Source organism: Rhipicephalus microplus, chromosome 8, assembly GCF_043290135.1.
Source record: "Rhipicephalus microplus isolate Deutch F79 chromosome 8, USDA_Rmic, whole genome shotgun sequence".
NCBI classification, from domain to species: Eukaryota; Metazoa; Arthropoda; class Arachnida; order Ixodida; family Ixodidae; genus Rhipicephalus; species Rhipicephalus microplus.
This window is the reverse complement of record NC_134707.1, coordinates 49,555,213-49,573,909: the sequence shown is the minus strand read 5'-3', so window position 1 is coordinate 49,573,909 and position 18,697 is coordinate 49,555,213. Positions and strand designations below refer to the sequence as shown.

Here is an 18,697-nt window from a genome sequence, read left to right as displayed (position 1 = left end):
GAGGTCGTGGTTTTGACGTGAAATGGACTATTCAATTCAGGCATTCATGTCTATTCACAGCACATGTTTAATGTCTGTAGCAAAATATTACATGATATTTTCGTATTCATATTTGCATGTTCAAGAGAACAGCAGCCGTGCCAATTGTGTCAATTGGATACAATTTTCTAATTTTGCACAAAACCATTATGAAATGCCCAACCAGCCTCAATTATTTCTCAGTATTGTTAATTTTATCAAGAAACATAAAATCCATTATTCAACTTAAGTTTGCGCATCACCATCCAATTGATTGATGTGTGCAGTTTAATGTCCTAAAGCCACCATTTGATTATGAGACGCTTTAGGGGAGGGCTCCAGAAATTTCGGCCGCCTGGGGTTCTTGTGCACCCAAATCTAAGGAAATGGGCCTACAGCATTTCCGCCTGCATGAAAAATGCAGCTGAGTACTTTGGCGACTAAACCATCGAGGCGGGGTCATCATCATCCAATCTAATACAGATGTGCCAACCGTAATTATAACTTTTAATTGACTACATTCTAACCTCACAGCAAAAGAAAAGAGTAGAACGGTTTAAAAGAAAGTTCTCCCCCCCCCCTTTCTATGATGTCCATAACGCTTTTTAAGTCGCTTTTGCCAGAATACACTTTCGCTCTGCAGAAAAGTGCTTTTTGATTTACAGGACACAAAATATTTTTGTCCCTATATTACTCTGCCATGCAGATGCCATTCAATAACGAGTACTAGTATAAGTGCTGGCCGTCTTTCAGAGTGATTTATGAGGTTTTTGCAGCCTTAAGCGACGATAAAGAAAATCGTATGCCACTTTTTTTCTTTTCGCCACCCCCTTGAGCTCCTCCTTTACGAATATCTGGAATTTCTGGGTCGCCTGTCAAACAGTTGGACAAGCTCACCGATTGCTACTGCGAGTTTTACACCCGTATTTTAGAACGTCCCTTCACTAAATGCTTCACCTTGACTTGGGAAAATTGATTCCAGCGCAGTCTCTAGGCAGAGCAAGTCACTCAATATCAGGGATAATCTGCTGCGATTCTCAAGAAACGCAGCGTCATTTTTAGACAAGCGGTGGCGCTGTGCTCAGCTAGTACAAGTGAAGGATAAGATTCGAGTCGAGGAGCATTCGTATATAGGGAGGATATCATTGTTTGTACTGTGGGACAGTTCAAGAGTGCTTTTGTTGAAATAGCTGCACTCTCGTGTACTTTGAATGAATTAGCGTATGTGAAATAATTTCTACATATACTTTTTTGTGTGTGTGATTCAGTCTAATTTGTTGTACTACTGTAAATTTGAAGCCCCACCGCGGTGGTCTAGGGGCAATGGTACTCGGCTGCTGACCCCCAGGCCGTGAGATCGAATCATGGCTGCGGTGTCTGCACTTCCGATGGGGGCAGAAACGCTGTAGGCCCGTGCACTCAGATTTGGGTGCACGTTAAAGAACCCCAGGTGTTTAAAATTTCCGGAGCCCTCCACTACGACGTTTCTCATAACCATATGGTGGTTTGGGGACGTTAAACTGCACATATCAATCAATGCTGTAAATTTGAAATTTCAAGCTCAAAAATGCTGTGTTTGTTTTTCCTGAAACCTGCTCCAAATTTAGATTTTCTCCCTAGTAAAGCAAGATATGATGCTCCAAATTATTGCTCCAGATGATAGCTTGGCTGCTCCACCTCTGCTAGCTGTAAGTGGTTACTCTTTCACTCTGCTTTTGTGTGCCCATTTTATGTTCTTTGATGTTGCATTGTTTCAGGGAGACATATTATATGATGCGCTTGATATTTTACATCTTTAAATCAACTATTCTGCGTGGTTAGTATCTAGTGACACTGTCAAGCTATTGTAATTTTGCCTATTGTTTTCACTCCTGTATTATTGTTTCCCCAGTATTCTGAATGTCTGAACACACAAGGGTTATTGTGAAATGAAAATGCCATTTTAAGACTGTTTTGTCATTACATTCATTAGAATACCACTAGCCTTGCATAATATGCATAAGGCATGCCACAACACATGCAAACTGTGGCGTATCATTGTGGTAATTGTAGTGTGCTTTGATATATTATTTCAGTATATTGGTGAAACAAGGCATGCTGCATTGCACTACTCTTCCTGCTGTTTGTATGCTTCACTGCACTGTGCTTTTGTGCTGCATTGAAGCATGTTAAAATTAGTTCTTCATTTTTAAGTGCAGATAAAGGCTCTTTTGTTGTACTTTGAAATGCAAGCATTGGTCGTTAGAGCTCCATGCCGTACCATTGACGTCTGATTTCCGGTCTTCTTTTGTAGCAAATGGCATTCTGCTTTGCACAATTGAAAAAGGCTTTTGATTAAGGTACAATTTGTCTCTGAATCCTGTATGTGCTCTGTGCCTAATAAAATAAAGCTTGATTTCGTTTTGCACAATGGCATGACTTTGTGAACGTTGTGTTATGTGTGGCAGCTCATTTTGAGTGATGCCTTTGCATTAAGCTAGGATTACGTGTTATATGCCGTGCTTCATATATGCACTATAAAAGCTGTGCTACGGCCAGGATTACCACACTGTGGCAGGAGCCACTACAATAGGACATCTGCACATGAAAGGTCTAGCTAAAGGGTAAGCTTTCACGTGCTTCCACAGGGGCTTACTGGAAAGGGGTAACTTTCGAATTATGGTATTTTTTGCATGGGTGTTGGGGCATTATTCAGCATGAACACCCCCACACCCTTTTTGCTGTTTGAGCAATTACACCCCTACACTACTTTTGTTTTTTAAGGGTGTTAGGGTGTCATAGCAATATTACACCCTTACGCCCTTAAGATTACTTGGGTACATTCGCTTTTACACCCTCACTCCCTTAAGGCCACTTGGGTGTACATTTGCTTTTACACCCGAGAAAATGTTTGTGCCATAAGGTGTAAATTCGGAAATCCGCCCCACGATATAGGTGTAGTCCTGCTTGATACACCCATTTCGTGGGGTGTTGGGGTGTGAGTTATAGACACCATAAAACACCTATATGGGTGTAATTTGGTTTACAGTGCACGGAAGCAAACCAGCATTGTTTTTTTCTTTCGCTATCACCGTACCCAAGTAACTGCGAATAAAAAAAAAAGTTTCCACGTTCGTGACGAAGCGTTCAGGCAAGGCCGCGACGTCACATAGTAGGAGACCTAAGCGCGCGCCGTGTTTAGACGGCGCGCGCTTAGATCTCCTCAGCGGACAATCGATAAAGTTGCATCCATCTATAGTGCGGGTGTGAGCGCACCCAACGCGTTCTAGTCTCCGGACTAACACGCCTCCACTCGTTAAACTGTACTGCGTTTCAAACGGCTACGTGGGATGTGCTCATATCTAGGATTTTACGAGCCGGGCCGCAGCGGAGCCGCAGTGGTGGGCTGCAGGAATTTCGACAATGTGACACACTTTAAGGAGCACTGACATCTTTGAGTTGATGGGTCCCTGCCATTTCGCGAAACAAGAGCGCCGCGGCAGAGATCGAGCCCGCTACCTTTGAATCTAAATCTGCGCGCCGTAACCTTCCAGCGAGGCGGACAGAGGCATGTACTTGTCATCTTCCAAAGATTTGTTTCACCACAATTTGGTTGTCTTCGTTTTCATGTCTTTCACATTTGTCGTTCACATTTTTAATGTTCTAATCTCGTTCATAAGGACCCTTTTTTATGCTTAGTTACACTGCTTTATAAAGTAAATCACTTTTTTGGAAGTTAGCACTGTGCCCACGTCGTTCCTCGGTGTATTGATCCTTTTGCGCGTAAAGTAAAGCTTTGGGCTAGTTGGTTTTGCATTATCACATAGGAACAGACACACAAGAGAAACATGTAGGCCAGACGAGAGAGGTGTCTAAATGACCACCTTCGTGAGGCCCACGATAATGTGCTTAAGAAGGGTTTTTGAGCTATTGAGTATATACTGTTCCTGCGGATACAACTCACTGTTCGAAGAACCCACAATCATCGTCAGACATCAGGACCAACGCACTAGCGAAATCAATTGAAGCCGCCCACATGGCGTCAATACGGCATCTGTCTTTATGCCGACGAAATGCTAATCTTTTTTTCGGAAGAGCATGGAAGATTATACTATAGAATCTTGTCATGCTTTATAGTTTTTTTCTTTTGTTTGTATATATTTTCTTTTGGTGTTCAATGGAAGTTTATTGAAAGCAGCGCTTGTTCATGTTTATTTTTTGTGCGCTGTAGGCGTTAACGGAGGAAACAGTGCATATCGTTCAGACTTATGCGCGCGCGTGTGTGTGCGTGTGTGTAAAAGAACTTGTTGGGCTAGTTGATACAACATTTTTAAAAGGTTATTTGAGCACGCACACTCACGCATCAAACACGCGCTGTGTGTGTTTGATGCCTGGGTGTGTGCGTGTGTGTGATCGTGGCGTGTGTTCGCGTTCGAATTACCTTTAAAAAATGTGTGTGTGTGTGTGTGTGTGTGTGTGTGTGTGTGTGTGTGTGAGAGAGAGAGAGAGAGAGAGAGAGAGAGAGAGAGAGAGAGAGCACCACAGTTAAAAGAAGCTTATAGAAAAATCTTTTCCGTCCGGAATCGAACCTCCGCGGCTCCTCTTCCCGCAACGTTTAGCACCCGCCGCTCTACCAAATGGGGTAATGAAGGCAAAATATGAATTTTTATTTACACACTAATACGTACAATGGTTCCCTAGTGGGACGCCGTTGATGACAGTCAATGTTTTACCTTTTCACAGGCTCCGCCCAGTATGTGTTGAGGATATGTTGTGAACGCTTTAGAGCACTGTACGCGCGGTGCTATAAGTTGTCCCGGTCCTTTCGAGGAAAGGAAAACGAACACAACTGAGCGAAGGATTGGGTTTACAAGGCGCTATTAGCACTATAGGTACGGGACGGCAGTAGGCTGTCCCAACAATTGAATTGGATAACACAATCCAGGTCAGTGCAAAAGCTGTGAATGGTTGCGATGCTGAACAACCGCTTCAATCGTTCCGGCTTTCGTCGACATCTTGAGCATCCCTTTAAAGAGCGCATGGCGAATCAGTCTTTCGGCATCAAATTTTTAGAAAGCGAGAATTTCAATCACATGTAATATTCTTCACGGTGTCTTTAAATGTTGATGAGCACAAGACCTTTATTCTACGAGCGCAAATGCACCGTTTAACAACGGGCAGCAGCAGTGACAGGCACGCCGTCGCTTCAGCCAATGGAAACTATAAGGAGCTTCACCCCTAAAAGTGACCGGTATAGTTGCTGGTTTTCTTTTTCAGATGGGAAGCACCACATGGTCGAAGCTCCATCCGGTGTGTGTGATCCCTTACTGGGCACGGGCAACAGCTGGTCCAAGCAATACCAGAACGCGCCCACGCGCTGGCGCATTGGTGCCTGTTCAAGGGGCTCTGTAAGACGCCGTGGTCTCTTCCCCTTTATACTCTCTCGGCAAACATGCGATGGCGTCGGGGAACAAGATTCTGCAGACGCGCGATGAATCAACATGTTGTATCCAAGTCAGGACGCACTAGCGCGTTCGGCCCTGCTTAAGTGGATGTGATGGCTGTGGCATCTCCCCCTTACACTCTTTCAGCAATCACGTGATGGCGCCGGGGAACGAGAATCTGCGGACGCGCGATGAACCAACGTGTTGTATCCTAGTCAGGACGCGCTAGCCCGCGCTAGCACGTTCGGCATGCGTAAGTGGATGTGATGGCTGTGGCCTCTCTCCCTTACACTCTTTCAGCAATCACGTGATGGCGCCGGGGAACGAGAATCTGCGGACGCGCGATGAACCAACGTTTTGTATCCTAGTCAGGACGCGCTAGCCCGCGCTAGCACGTTCGGACATGCGTAAGTGGATGTGATGGCTGTAGCCTCTCTCCCTTACACTCTTTCAGCAATCACGTGATGGCGCCGGGGAACGAGATTCTGCGGACGCGCGATGAACCAACGTGTTGTATCCTAGTCAGGACGCGCTAGCACGTTCGGACATGCGTAAGTGGATGTGATGGCTGTGGCCTCTCTCCTTTACACTCTTTCAGCAATCACGTGATGGCATCGGAGAACGAGATTCTGCGGACGCGCGATGAACGCACGTGCTCCTGCGTGGTGTGCTCCAACAAGAGTTTGAAACCAGTAACAGCAACGCAATCTGCAGTGAATTCATGGTGTGCTCGAGTTGCAAGGACGCGTTAACATCGGGAAAGCTGGCCGTAAGAACGAAATTTTTAAGTCGACCCATGCGCTCCTTCATATGCTACAGCGCATGTTTATTTTTTATTATTAATCACGCATCAACAACGCAGCAACCTTCCTTCAGAAACGAGTAGACCAGAGAGTGCAAACCGCACTGAGAACTGAAGGAAACTGCTATCAATCAAGATTTCGGAAGTGATGCACAAGAACCGCAGGTAGCCGAGCCAATCAAAAAAGCCACAAAGAAAGGATTACTACACCAAAAGCCAATCGGCAAGGAATATATGAAGGAGAGAAGTAAAAAAAAAAAGTCGCTGGGCCAATCCACCTCCCCACCGATGCCAGGGGATTGGGTGGTGTCCCTTTTAATCTTTTGTTTACCTTTTTTTCCCTCTTCACTCCTTGATGACACTGCTCGTCAGAACGGTACGGCGTTGATTGATTGATATGTGGAGTTTAACGTCCCAAACCCGCCATATGTTTATGAGAGACGCCGTAGTGGAGCCTTCCGGAAATTTCGACCGCCTGGGTTTTTTTTTTTTTAACGTGCACACAAATCTGATTGATTGATTTGTGGTGTTTAACGTCCCAAAACCACGATATGATTATGAGAGACGCCGTAGTGGAGGGCTCCGGAAATTTTGACCACCTGGGGTTCTTTAACGTGCACCCAAATCTGAGCACACGGGCCTACAACATTTCCGCCTCCATCGGAAATGCAGCCGCCGCAGCCGGGATTCGAACCCGCGCCCTGCGGGTCAGCAGCCGAGTACCTTAGCCACTAGACCACCGCGGCGGGGCATGTGCACACAAATCTGAGCACACGGGCCTCAGCATTTTCGTCTCCATCGCAAATGCAGCTGCCGCAGCCGGGATTCGATCCCGCGACCTGCGGGTCAGCAGCCGAGTACCTGAGCCACTAGACCACCGCGGCGGGGCAACGGTACGTCGTCCTGGTGTGGTGGGAAGACTTCAGAAGAAAGCTTCTGTACTACGTGGGTGGATAGCATAAAAGAACGGGCGGGCAAACGAAACCCGAAACGGAATCCCCCCAAAGAAATGCCGAATAAAGTCCCCTCTTTCCCCTTTCAATTCATCTATGTTTTAACGATGCGCTTGAGCAAAGGCGTCAGCTCCGAACGGAAGACCAAGCACGCACAAACGAGAACTCAGGGCGATAGGCTTAAAGGGCTCCATGCTTTCTCTGTCTATTTCATCATGAGTATCAGAAAGCCAGTAAGTGAAAAAAAAAAAGCTCTTTGGAGCTGCGTTAGAGGCATGCGTGATGAGCAAAAAAAAAGCTACAAAAACTTTAATGACGTTGTTCTGCCCCAAACAAAAAAAAAAGCCTTCAGCTGCCTTCAGCGCCTACAAGGATTGCTGATGGATCGCATCGCCCGCGGTTCACAAAAGAATGGCAAAAGAAAGGACGTTTCCTCCAGAATTTTTTGTGTGCGTACCATTCTCTAGGTTTTTAACACTGTTTCTCTTTATTTCACTCTATCAACCTAATCCCGCCCTTTTCCAACGCCTGCGTGCTTTATACAAAATAGCCCTGTATGATTGCGTGTAGACTTATACATAAGACACGTGGGCGCCGCCATTGATCGGTATCGTAGTTTTTTATATCGCGACGTCAATTCATAAGGTCGCGTAACGTGGACTGCACCAACCAAACCACTTCAACGCTGACTGGTCTGCCGTAGCACTGTTCGTTCAATTGTTAACGATACAAAACGGCAATGCTACTGAACAACATGGCGGCCCTCAAACTATAGTCATCAGTAGCGGTTATATATACCGCATCATGGGTTCTTTTCTTTTGTTTTCTCGCCGATTCTCTTGTAGGAATCGTCAATTCGTTGTGGCGTTTTTGTGGCTTATTGGCACTTTTGCAAGCAAATATATTGTTATCTAAATGATCATTAGGTTCACAGATACGGCGTTTGTCATTCACTGACAGCGTATTAGTCGATGACATCGTGTAGACGTGAGTATAATTCTAACATACGTTGGTGGATTGAACAAGCGACATTCTTCATGCACTATTAAACATAATTGGACTACTTTTAAAGTGCATTCAGAGGTATTTAGAGAACAGGAACACTGAATAATTTTCTACTTCTTTGGGTTGCATTGAATATAATTATTTGGTTTTTAACTTGGTAACGTCTCGCAACTTTGCCGCTCATTGAGGTGCACCGGGAGATTTGAAGGGCTCACTAATGTAGCCTGGAAGCTGTGTGATGCGTAGTGCCATTGTTCGGCTTCATCTACTATGATAGAAACTTCTCACGTTCTTCTAATCTCTAATATTAAGCACTCAGAACGAAAGCTTAAGTTTACTGCACGCCTTAATTCAACCCCACCACACTGCACCCACTTAAGTACTTCGACTCTGCTAAACCTACCTGCAGCCATAACTCGTACATCTGCTAAACCTACCTGCAGCCATAACTCGTACAATCTTAATTTTTTTTTTCACCACTTACATCTACAACTTACTCATAAAAGGCAGCTGTTTTCCCTCAACAATCTATCGTTGGAATACTTCGTTCTGTGCAAATGACCAATTTCCTGTCTGCAGCTGACGTGATTTCGCCCCTTTTACCATAGCCAATGATAAGCTGCGCTTAGTAGGAACACAGTTAGAAAAAATATTAAAACTATCACGCTGCCTATTGAGAATTCGGAGCGCAGCTTCGCGTAGGAGTAAGGCGAGCTGTGTTTAAAATTTTCGCTTTCCGCAAAGCATCCACTATGCCATGACTCATCATTTTTGGAAAGTAAGAGCACACCCACCAGGCCATTCGTCTTCTGGCAGACGAGCGAGGTGCCCGCTAGACGCGTGAAAGGTATTATGGGCACTTGTTGATGCTGCATGTGTCTTATGACGATGATAGCTCGGCACTCAGCAGCTGGTGTCAAGCATTACACCCAGCACTATTTGCTCAATTAACATCGTGACTGGTTCTTATTTCACTGCTCTGCCACACCTTGCTACCCACGTTAATGCGATTCCTTGTCTGCAAAAGACTTTCTCGCAAACAAGTTTCAAGCACCATCGTGGCTGTGCAGTAGAGTACTCAACTGACTGCCTTGGTTCAAGTCTCATCCCATTCTGGACACCTCTTTCCGATTTTAAGTTTTCATGCGCATTGATTACCTCTTCATGTTTATTGGCTACGCAACCGACGGCGACAGCGACACCACTCTACGCGGGAACGGACGCCCACGAGCTGTGCTCGAAATATAAATACACAAAAGGTATTCAGTCTGTTCACCCCCTCGCGCTGGCGAAAAGAAGCGAACACCACACACACCTTGCATCCTTGCCACCGACAGAGGTAGACCCCTTGGTCCCTGGTCTGGGTGTCCACATGAGCCCCACGGACGTGGTCTCCCAAGGCGTCCTCGCTTCGAAGTCGCACCTCACACTCCTTCCAACGACACGCGAACAGACCGTCTTCGGCGGCTACCGACGCCGTACCCGTCGAAGACTGCGACGACAAGGAACACGGAGAAGGCGCCGAGGTGAAGGCGCCCGGTAAAGACGACGTCGACGATTTAGAAGCTGTCGTCGTTGTCGTGGATGACGTCACCGCCGTCAAGGACACCGTCGGTGTCACCGCCAGTATAGAACCCTTTACGGTGGACAGCTTGTTCGCCGGCGTCGCATTGTCCCCTACTGTAGTCTGGGACTCTAGTAGACACCGAGAGTCTTCGTCTCCTGGAACGATGCTACTACTACTACTACTGATACTGCACTCTGATGAACAAGGCGGTAGGCTGGGTGACGGTGCTGTTAGGTGCTGGTTTCGGTCTTGCGAGTTGTGATCTTGCGAGTGGTGACGTTGGCAGTTTTGATGGTGATGGCGAGGATGACCCGTTTGACAATGTTCCTGGACTTGGCAGCTACGCTGCTCTCTACATGAGGACACGACCTCGGCCTCGGTGCTGTGCACGTCGTGCGTGAGTCGTTCCTGCTGATGACTAATGGAGCGATGATGGTCCTGGTAATCTTGGTGATGCCTGCTCCGCGGCGACACCGCCGCCTGTTGGCTGCTGGTTTCTGGTTGACGGTGGTGGTTGTGGTGCTGGTGCGGTTCCGGGGATGACAGGCGGTCCCTTCTGTACCCGCGTAAAGAAATGGCACTGCTGCCGGTGCTGCTGGCACAGTGTTGCGGGTCCAACCGGTCCACGACGAGATCAATGCAGTGCCGTAGCAGCGATTCCACTTCGGCCTCTCTCCGGCGACAGATGTCTTCATCCTCGGCCTCATCTTCATCCTGCGGAGAAAGCAACCATGATGTGCACTGCAAAGACATTTCAGTAAGGACTTGGCACCTGGTATCCCTGTTAGGAGTAGCTCCGTTAACCTTATCAGAAACGCTGAAATGAGACACCGTGGCGCCACCATTACTCTCATTTATCACCGTCGTCATATTCCCAGCCGTCACGTCACGCCTCTCGCGTTCGAGGCGCCACAAATGAGCGCACGCGCCTGGTGAGCTGGACGCCGGAAACCACAGTTCGGAATTCCAGTAAAAGTGGCGACATTCGACACGACTACGTCGGCCACCTTCACGCCTGTGACGTTCTTCGCTTTACACTTTTTACGTGGATAACTGCTAATTTCGCAATCGCAGGTTCGTTAAAAAATTTCATTCTTGAATATCGCATGGCAAAACAACACACTAGTGTGCCAGCGTGGCATCAAGGATCACCAAGGTCGCTTCTCTTGTATTTCGGTCATGTCGGCTGAATTAATGTTCCCAATAGTTTCGCCCTGCTAAGTGGTTCATTGCTCGCAATAAATGATCAAATACGTACTGGCAGATGCCATCAAAATCAACGAAGTCACGGCGATCTGGTCCGGACATTTTGAGGCGGCATCGCCTGCCAAGTTTGTTTCCTGCTGTTTGCTTAATATCCATCTCCCTTCTGCGGCTTACCGAACATATTCTCACGTTCGAAATGACATTTTTTTAGCGTGTGAAAGGTCAGCCATCTAGCCTCATGCCGAGCATGGGACGAGCGCGCCACGCATTTTCGCGCAAGTTTACAGCAGGCTATGGCCGAGCTCCGGCATATCTACACTCGCGAAGCCTCCTGCTGCTTGAAAGCCCGAATACCTCGAGACTTGCCTTTTATAGCCACGAGAGTCCTCTTCCTCGCAATAGCGTTAACGCGAATGATGAGGGAATGTACTGTCCGGTAAACGTTAAATATTGCATTTCACACACAAAAAAAAAAACAAGGCGAAGAGTGGGAACGTTGCTCGGACTGTACACCAAGTTGCCGCACAATCATGTTCACATATTCAATGTGCCTAGAGACTGAATAAAAGACATCGAGCATTGACCAGATGCCCCTACTTCTAGGCCACAAGTCCCTTTTATGCAGAACACTTCTTTTACCAGATTACAAATCCCTAGTGTCATGCCATTTCTGCTGATAGGCAACGGGAAAGTGTGACTGCAGATTTCTTCGTCACACATAACTGTTGAGTTACTAAAATATGGAAGAGACATCACAGCAACATCCTTGTACAATCATCCAGAAGTGAAAGTTGAACACTAAGGAACGAATAACATTTTGTTAAGTTGAAACGTTTGTCTCTAAACAGCACATGACTGTTCATGTGTTTTGTATTCAATCTTGAAATGCTGGGTCATTCCTCAATGTCCCTTCTTTGCCTTAGTCGCATTATATTCATCCGAATCCATTTTACTACTTGACAACGTCTGTTCTACTTGACAACTGGCCTCCCTGATTTGAAACGTGTTTTCGAAAAGAATGTTAACATGCAAAGGAAAAGTGCGCTACAAATGATGCGCAGAAGCTGCGTATGTATACGACGGCATGCAGCATACCAGTTGTACACGGTTTTGTGTGAAGTCCAGTACTCCTCACCAGTCCTGTCGACGCACACTCCTTTAAGCTGGGTGTTCTGCGGTCGCACGCAACGCGCTCCAAGACAATGGGGGCTACTAACAAGGAAGCCAAAATGCCTACACTACTCCCTCCCTTACTCCCCACTGCTGAGGCGGCTAGTTTGCCAAAACGACATACCTCCGAACTCGCGCAGTTGCTTACCGATACGGGCGGGCTATCCCGTTTCCTCGAGTCTCCAGATAGTCTCCTCTTGCGTCGGCTGCTTTTGGCACAAGATCCCGGATGAGACGTGGGAGATGACGTAGGCGATGACGTAGGCGGGAGCACACCAGCACACTTGCTCAACGTCTGTCGGCACACAGCAGCAGACGTCACTGCGGGCGATGTCACACACAAAGCGACGGTAGTCACCGCCGAGTAGCCACTGGAAGACGACACGCTCGGCAACAACGACGCCACTGACGGCGCAGGAGTAGACGCGGTGCCGTTCACTGGAACACGCTCCGCGGCAGAAGACGTCGAGATCGAAACGGATGAACACGCAGCGGCAGATGACGTGGCAGTCGCTGTAGCTGGCGACGACGATGAAAGACACGAAGCAGACGATAAAGACACAGAGGCGGCCGACGTAGACGACTGTGGACGCGGCGAAGCAGGCGAGGCGACGGGACGGGGTTCTGACGTCGTAGAAGCCGCGGCGGCGGCTGCGGCCACTACTTCGTCGACGAGTCGGAGGTCGCGCTTGCGGGCTTCGGCGGCGGTCTCCCCTTGCCGGTGGTGCTGGGGCAGCAGAAGCCGGGACAGGTTGAACCCGGAGTCCAGGGGCGGCGCGACGACGTCCGACAGCTCCCCGGAGACGAGACTGGCGACACTGTCGGGAAGACCCTCGGCGCCACCAGAGTCGCTGATGACGCTCTCTGGAGAGCACGGGGCCGACGAGGCAGAGTCGCTCGATGACCGGCATGACTCTCCGCTGCTCGTGGCGACACTGCATAAATTGAAAAAAAAAACAGTATAAGACGAAATTGTAGAAGAAGCAAATGAAACAAGCTAGGCCTCACAAAAATTGTACGTGCTTTTCAATTTAGCCTTAACAGAATGTCCGTAAGTAACAACAGATTTGCAATATGATTTGTGTAGCATTTGACATCTGTAAGTGACACTTTCACCGTCTCCTAAAGAGGACTTCCATAAGTGACAACAGATGCGTTGCATCATTTAGGTGACATTTGATGGCAGTGACACCTGTCAATTTAGCAGGATGTCCATAAGCGACAACAGGTACCTAAAAATATTGAAGTACCAATTGACAGCTGTGTCGCTTTCCATGTGACCTGAACAGAACGTTCATATATGACAACAGATAAGGAACATGATTTAAGTAAGTTATGCCGGTTGTCAGTGAAAAGTTTAACGTCCCGTCAAAAGGATGTGCATGAAAGACAACAGATGCTGAACATGATTTAAATGACACTGACGGCTCCAAGTGGCATTGAAAAAGCCTGGGATCCTACACCGTGCTGGGATCTAACAGCTCCGAACTGAAATCACTTCTCAACAAAATGAACACAATGAGCCCCTTGTAGAAATATGTTATCACAGTAAGGGCGGTGCAAGTATAAAATCAACGCTGAAGCAACACACGTCACTGACCTGCCCCATAAGAGGAACTGTATGCATCGAAATAAAAACAATCTAGAAAACATGGCATCACTTAAATATTACCCTTTGTAAGGTGCGCCCCACTGCGGTGGTATAGTGGCTAAGGTACTCGGCAGTTGACCCGCAGGTCGCGGGAACCAATCCCGGCAGCGGTGGCTGCATTTCCGATGGAGGCGGAAATGTTGAAGGCCCGTGTGCTCAAATTCGGGTGCACGTTAAAAAACCCCAGGTGGTCGAAATTTCCGGAGCCCTTCACTACGCCGTCTCTCATAATCATATGGTGGTTTTGGGACGTTAAACACCACATATCAATCAATCAATCAATCAATCAATCTTTCTAAGGTGCAAGCGATATTTAAAAAGCGGTGCACACTTCAGCTAGTTGTGCCAATAAATATGGATATGAGGCCCCAAGTTCTGCGACAACTTATTTCAATAATTAAGCAAGTTCAAAGGAGCATACGCACTACGTCAAAAGAATAGAAGTTATAGTTATCCTTACAATAACATAATTATCCTTGGCCTCCGGGTGCTAATTAGCTTTAAAAGTTTCGCATACTACAACCTGCCGAGTGTGAGGCAGATACACTGTTAAACTACCGCTAGCCATGAATGCCCCACACAGCAAATACTTGATAAGTGCGCATACAAACCGGATGAGATACGGATAAGTAGCACACAACACAGGCATAGAGCTAAGAGCTCATTGCCTTTTAGCCATATGTGAGACATGCAACCCACTAGAACACTGTAGTCACAAAGGGACCAGTTGCAAATAGTGGTCGCAAGGCGACCGGCTGCCTAAAGCTAAGGCTCAATTGTAAGCGCGTCTCTAACCGACTGTTAATGTGCACTCGCATTCAAAACGTTCCCTGCACGGTCCCCATGTCGACGACCAACACTGCCCCTTTTCTGTCACTTAACATCAGACAACGCGAAAGCCTACAAGCAAATGTTAATCACTACCCTCAACAAAGCGTACATACTCACACTTCCCTACAGACGGACATTGCGGAGAACTATAAGAATCAAACTCCTTCGTAGATAAACGTGAGTTCCGTCAGCAACGGGACTTCAAAGACGCCGCAAGTAAACCATAAAAAAGAGCACCAGGTCGTCTTCGACGTCCCAGACGAGGACACGAAATGCACTCCGTGGTTACCGGCTTAGATGTTGAGGTCTACGACCGCTCACGGGCAGATGCGCGGCGCACCGATAAAACCACGTCCGGGATGATGATCCGCGGTTCCCACGAGAACGACCCTCGAAATGTCCGCCGTTGGGCAGGTCGGGCTGATCGGAGTCGAACCGCTCACACGGTACACCACCACGAACGGACTTCCTCACAAATGTCGAAGACCCAACGCAGACGTCACAAATTCACAGCAACTCGGATGTTTCGTCGAGACGTTTGTTTAAAATCTAGCGGCCTTTTGGATGAAAGTGTCTTCGTCGGTAGAATGAGGCGAAACAAAGGGGACGAGGCAAACGCTCGTTACGGCACTCCATGCGCGAGCTCCCCTCTCGTGCCCACACTTCACTTTCCTCTTTCTTCTATAAATATTTAACACAGTCTCTCACGCAGACTGAGCGTAGCAGCCACGAACGAAGAACAAGACGCCGGTAACGACGTTGACAATATCGAAACTATAACGCGAAAGTGCTGATTAGTCGTCAACCAAGAAGAGGCTTCCGGAAAGCACAGAATCAAACACATTCCAGGGAAAGACAAAGTTTAGTGACGTGCCACAATCGACTCCGAGTGGCGACGCGTCTGCGGCAGAGACTTGGGCAAAAATCGCACGCGAAATCACCAAGTACGCGCGGTAAAGCAGTATGCAGGACAGGTCGCTATCTTGCAGTGGTCGTGAAGGAACCCATCCAGGGTTGCTTCGCCATAGCGCTCCACCAAGGCTCTGTCGCCTAGTGGGTGAAAACCCGCGTTCCGACAATGAAAGTGCGAACGTGGACTCGGTATTACGACGTCGCACATCCGGGACGGCGCTTGGCGACCCGCTCACTCTACACCGCAGTCTCGGCTTGCAAGCGAGACTGAGGTACGCGTTCGGTGTCACCGCGACGCCGCTACACGGGGACGTCGAAACACGACGCAACCCTGCAAGAACGTTGCTTGCTTCTTCACAACGACACGCCGCTGGAGCAAAGTTTCGCTTTAAGTGAAGGCTTAAACACCGTATAGCTTATAGATGCGAAGCTATACATTAAAAGAGGAAAGGGGCGAGGGGTCGCTTCAGCAGTAGGGAAAAGGGGGGCTGTGTTCAATGCTGGGGGGAACGAAGGCAACAACGCGAAGCAACGTGGCTATTCATCGGTTGGCGGGAGAGGAGACGCGAAGACAAGCGCGACGTCGCACGTGTACGCACGCCCCCACACGACGATGACGTTTCGGGTTTCGCCGCCGCGGGCTGCGGCCTCGCAGATGATGCCCGCAAGATGAGACGCGAGCTCATCACTCCAGGAGTGAGGACGAAGAGGGACACGTGGCGCGCACGCTGCAGAGCAACAGCATCGCACGGCTTCCCACTCGGCGCTGTGGCGTTCGAGCCACGTGTGACGCGCTTCTACGCTCAATGTGAAACGCGTTTGCAGAAATATTAGGAGTTGCCTCGCAGTGGGCGTAGTCGTGCTGATGATGATTGTGACGATGTAACTGGTAGAACACTCACTGGCCCGGCAGCACCACCACTCATACGGCGTCGATAACAACAGGGTGATAAAAGGAACGCCCTTCGTTCAAGCTACGTCACTGAAATGCGCCCCAGACGCTGAGGGTGTCGACAGCACCCCCTGGTGGTTGAGGGACGCTGTACTGGGTATGTGCGCGCGTGGGTGGATTACTCGTCGAGATGGTTTAAGTTCCCCTCGGTCATGTGTTTATGTATAAGAGAGAGAGAGAGAGAGAGCAAACGCGAGGGTGAGAAGGAACAAAAAAGGAGAGAGTGCTTGGCAAAGGCACTCCAAGATTGGATGTGCGTGCAGCCGTACGTAACGCACAGCACAGTATTGTTGCGTCCCTCAGCAAACGTACTCAATAGAGTTCTATAAGGAAAATTAATTACGCGGGCATAAGCATTGTCTAGAACCAGTCGCTCGTTCTACCACATTTGCCGTTCCTTTCCGTGCCCCCATAACCCACGCGGCACTAGAAATTTCCTTAATATCAGGGTACACATCCACAACATAGATTCGGCCTCTAAAGCCGCAACGCACACCCGTACGAGGTTTCAGTCTTGACATTGCGGCCGAGAGACGATTCGTTACGCAAATTGAAATAGGATGCGCATGTTTTCGAATAACGGTTCCTGCTATCAGCTTCCTGCCGAGAAATATTGTATAACTGAAAATTACATTACAAAACGAAGACTCGGAAGCAATATAGCCGTGCGAGCGGTGGTACAGGAAGCATTCAATCCCCACGTGATTAAAATATTTACGAAAGCAGGCTTTGTGGGGGGGGGGGGGGGAAGAATAGTTTTGATTTTAACCTTGGTGACCGTCTCCTTCGTTTTGAATTACGCCTACACGGTAATTTTGTATGCTTGTGAGAACACGTGCGATCAAAGGCTTTGCAGATGTTTTTTTTTCGTTGTTCTGGTTCTTTCATTTCATATTTGCATGCTCATAACATAGCACGCTCTCGGGCAAGCTATTCTGCTATATTTTCACATCAAAACTGAAAAAAAAGCTAAACAACACATAGGACACTTAACTTGTACACCTACACATGCAAGGGAACACGGACCAAACAGATTCGCATTCGACGGACTGTAGTGGCACATGCGACGGACGTATAAAACCGCGAATGGCAATACGAAAGTCTCGATTCAAATGTGTTGAAGATTGGGCGAGTAGGTTCGTCGTACTTGAATCGGTATAGCGCATTACGGGGAAGAAGAAACGGCCGAGCAGACCGACACAAGAGGACAGAGCGCTAACTTCCAACGTTCCAGCGTTGGAAGTTAGCGCTCTGTCCTCTTGTGTCGGTCTGCTCGGCCGTTTCTTCTTCCCCGTAATGCGCTATACCAGTTCAAACTCGATTCGAATGCTTCGAACTGACACGCCACGGTGTAGCGTAGTTAAATAAAAATGTCACTGCTCATCGCTATCCGTCTACGAGAACAAGATTTGCCAATGTACAGTGCCTGATGTATCGCCAATCGATGCTTGATACTGGCCATGACGACTTGACATTTTCTTTTTGCGCCTATCTTCGAGCCTTCCAGCATAATCCACAGCGCTATACACACTTATAACATGAATGGATGCAGACCTTCATTGAAAATACTCAAGTGCGCGACTCAACACACAACGGCCCGCTCCCACGTTGGCACAGTCGGGCCAATCCCGACTGCCTGTATATATTTTCGGGGACATTAGGACCCAGAAATATCCGCAGAATCAAGGACCACTGAGTCGTAGTTCTTCTGGGGTGCACATAAATAAGCCACGGCAATGACCGCAGCCAGCCACTTGTCTGTATTCAATTAGTACCTACTCGGAACGAGGGCCAACAACGAATAATTTTTAACGCGAACTCTACTCATTAGTTAATGAGCGTTATGAGTGCAGGAAAGACTAGCTTCCGCTCCGTCTTTTCTTTCTCAGTCCTCAAGCGTTCGCAGCCGGTTTCCTTGTACACACCGTTCTTCTCACGGCGTGATATTTTCATTCCTCAACTTTCCTCACGTTCACTCATCCGACGAAACAAAAATGTTCACCCTCGACCCCTTCCCAAGACAATTGATGACTGATAAATTGACCATAGATCAAGTCAGCGTAACGATAAAGAAAATAATAATAAGTGACGCATTTATAGGTGGTAAGGCCATGGATTTGGGCAAAGCGGCATTTTGAACTGTTCCTAGTCACATCCGAGAAATAAAGGCTGCGTCCATGGACGCACAAAGACACGAGCATAACGAA

General features: G+C 47.9%; 1 protein-coding gene across 2 annotated transcripts in view; it reads right to left on the bottom strand.

The window, feature by feature from the left end:
• The window catches only part of jing (AE binding protein 2 jing), a 182,599-nt gene that overhangs the window by 59,823 nt on the left and 104,079 nt on the right, over nt 1-18,697 (bottom strand). For both annotated transcript variants that reach the window (XM_075871760.1, XM_075871761.1), the window contains exons 2-3: nt 12,293-13,079; nt 9,517-10,482 (exon numbers count right to left, since the gene is read on the bottom strand). In XM_075871760.1, the coding sequence (XP_075727875.1) occupies nt 9,517-10,482; nt 12,293-13,079 (1,753 nt within the window). The remainder of the gene's footprint in view (nt 1-9,516; nt 10,483-12,292; nt 13,080-18,697) is intronic.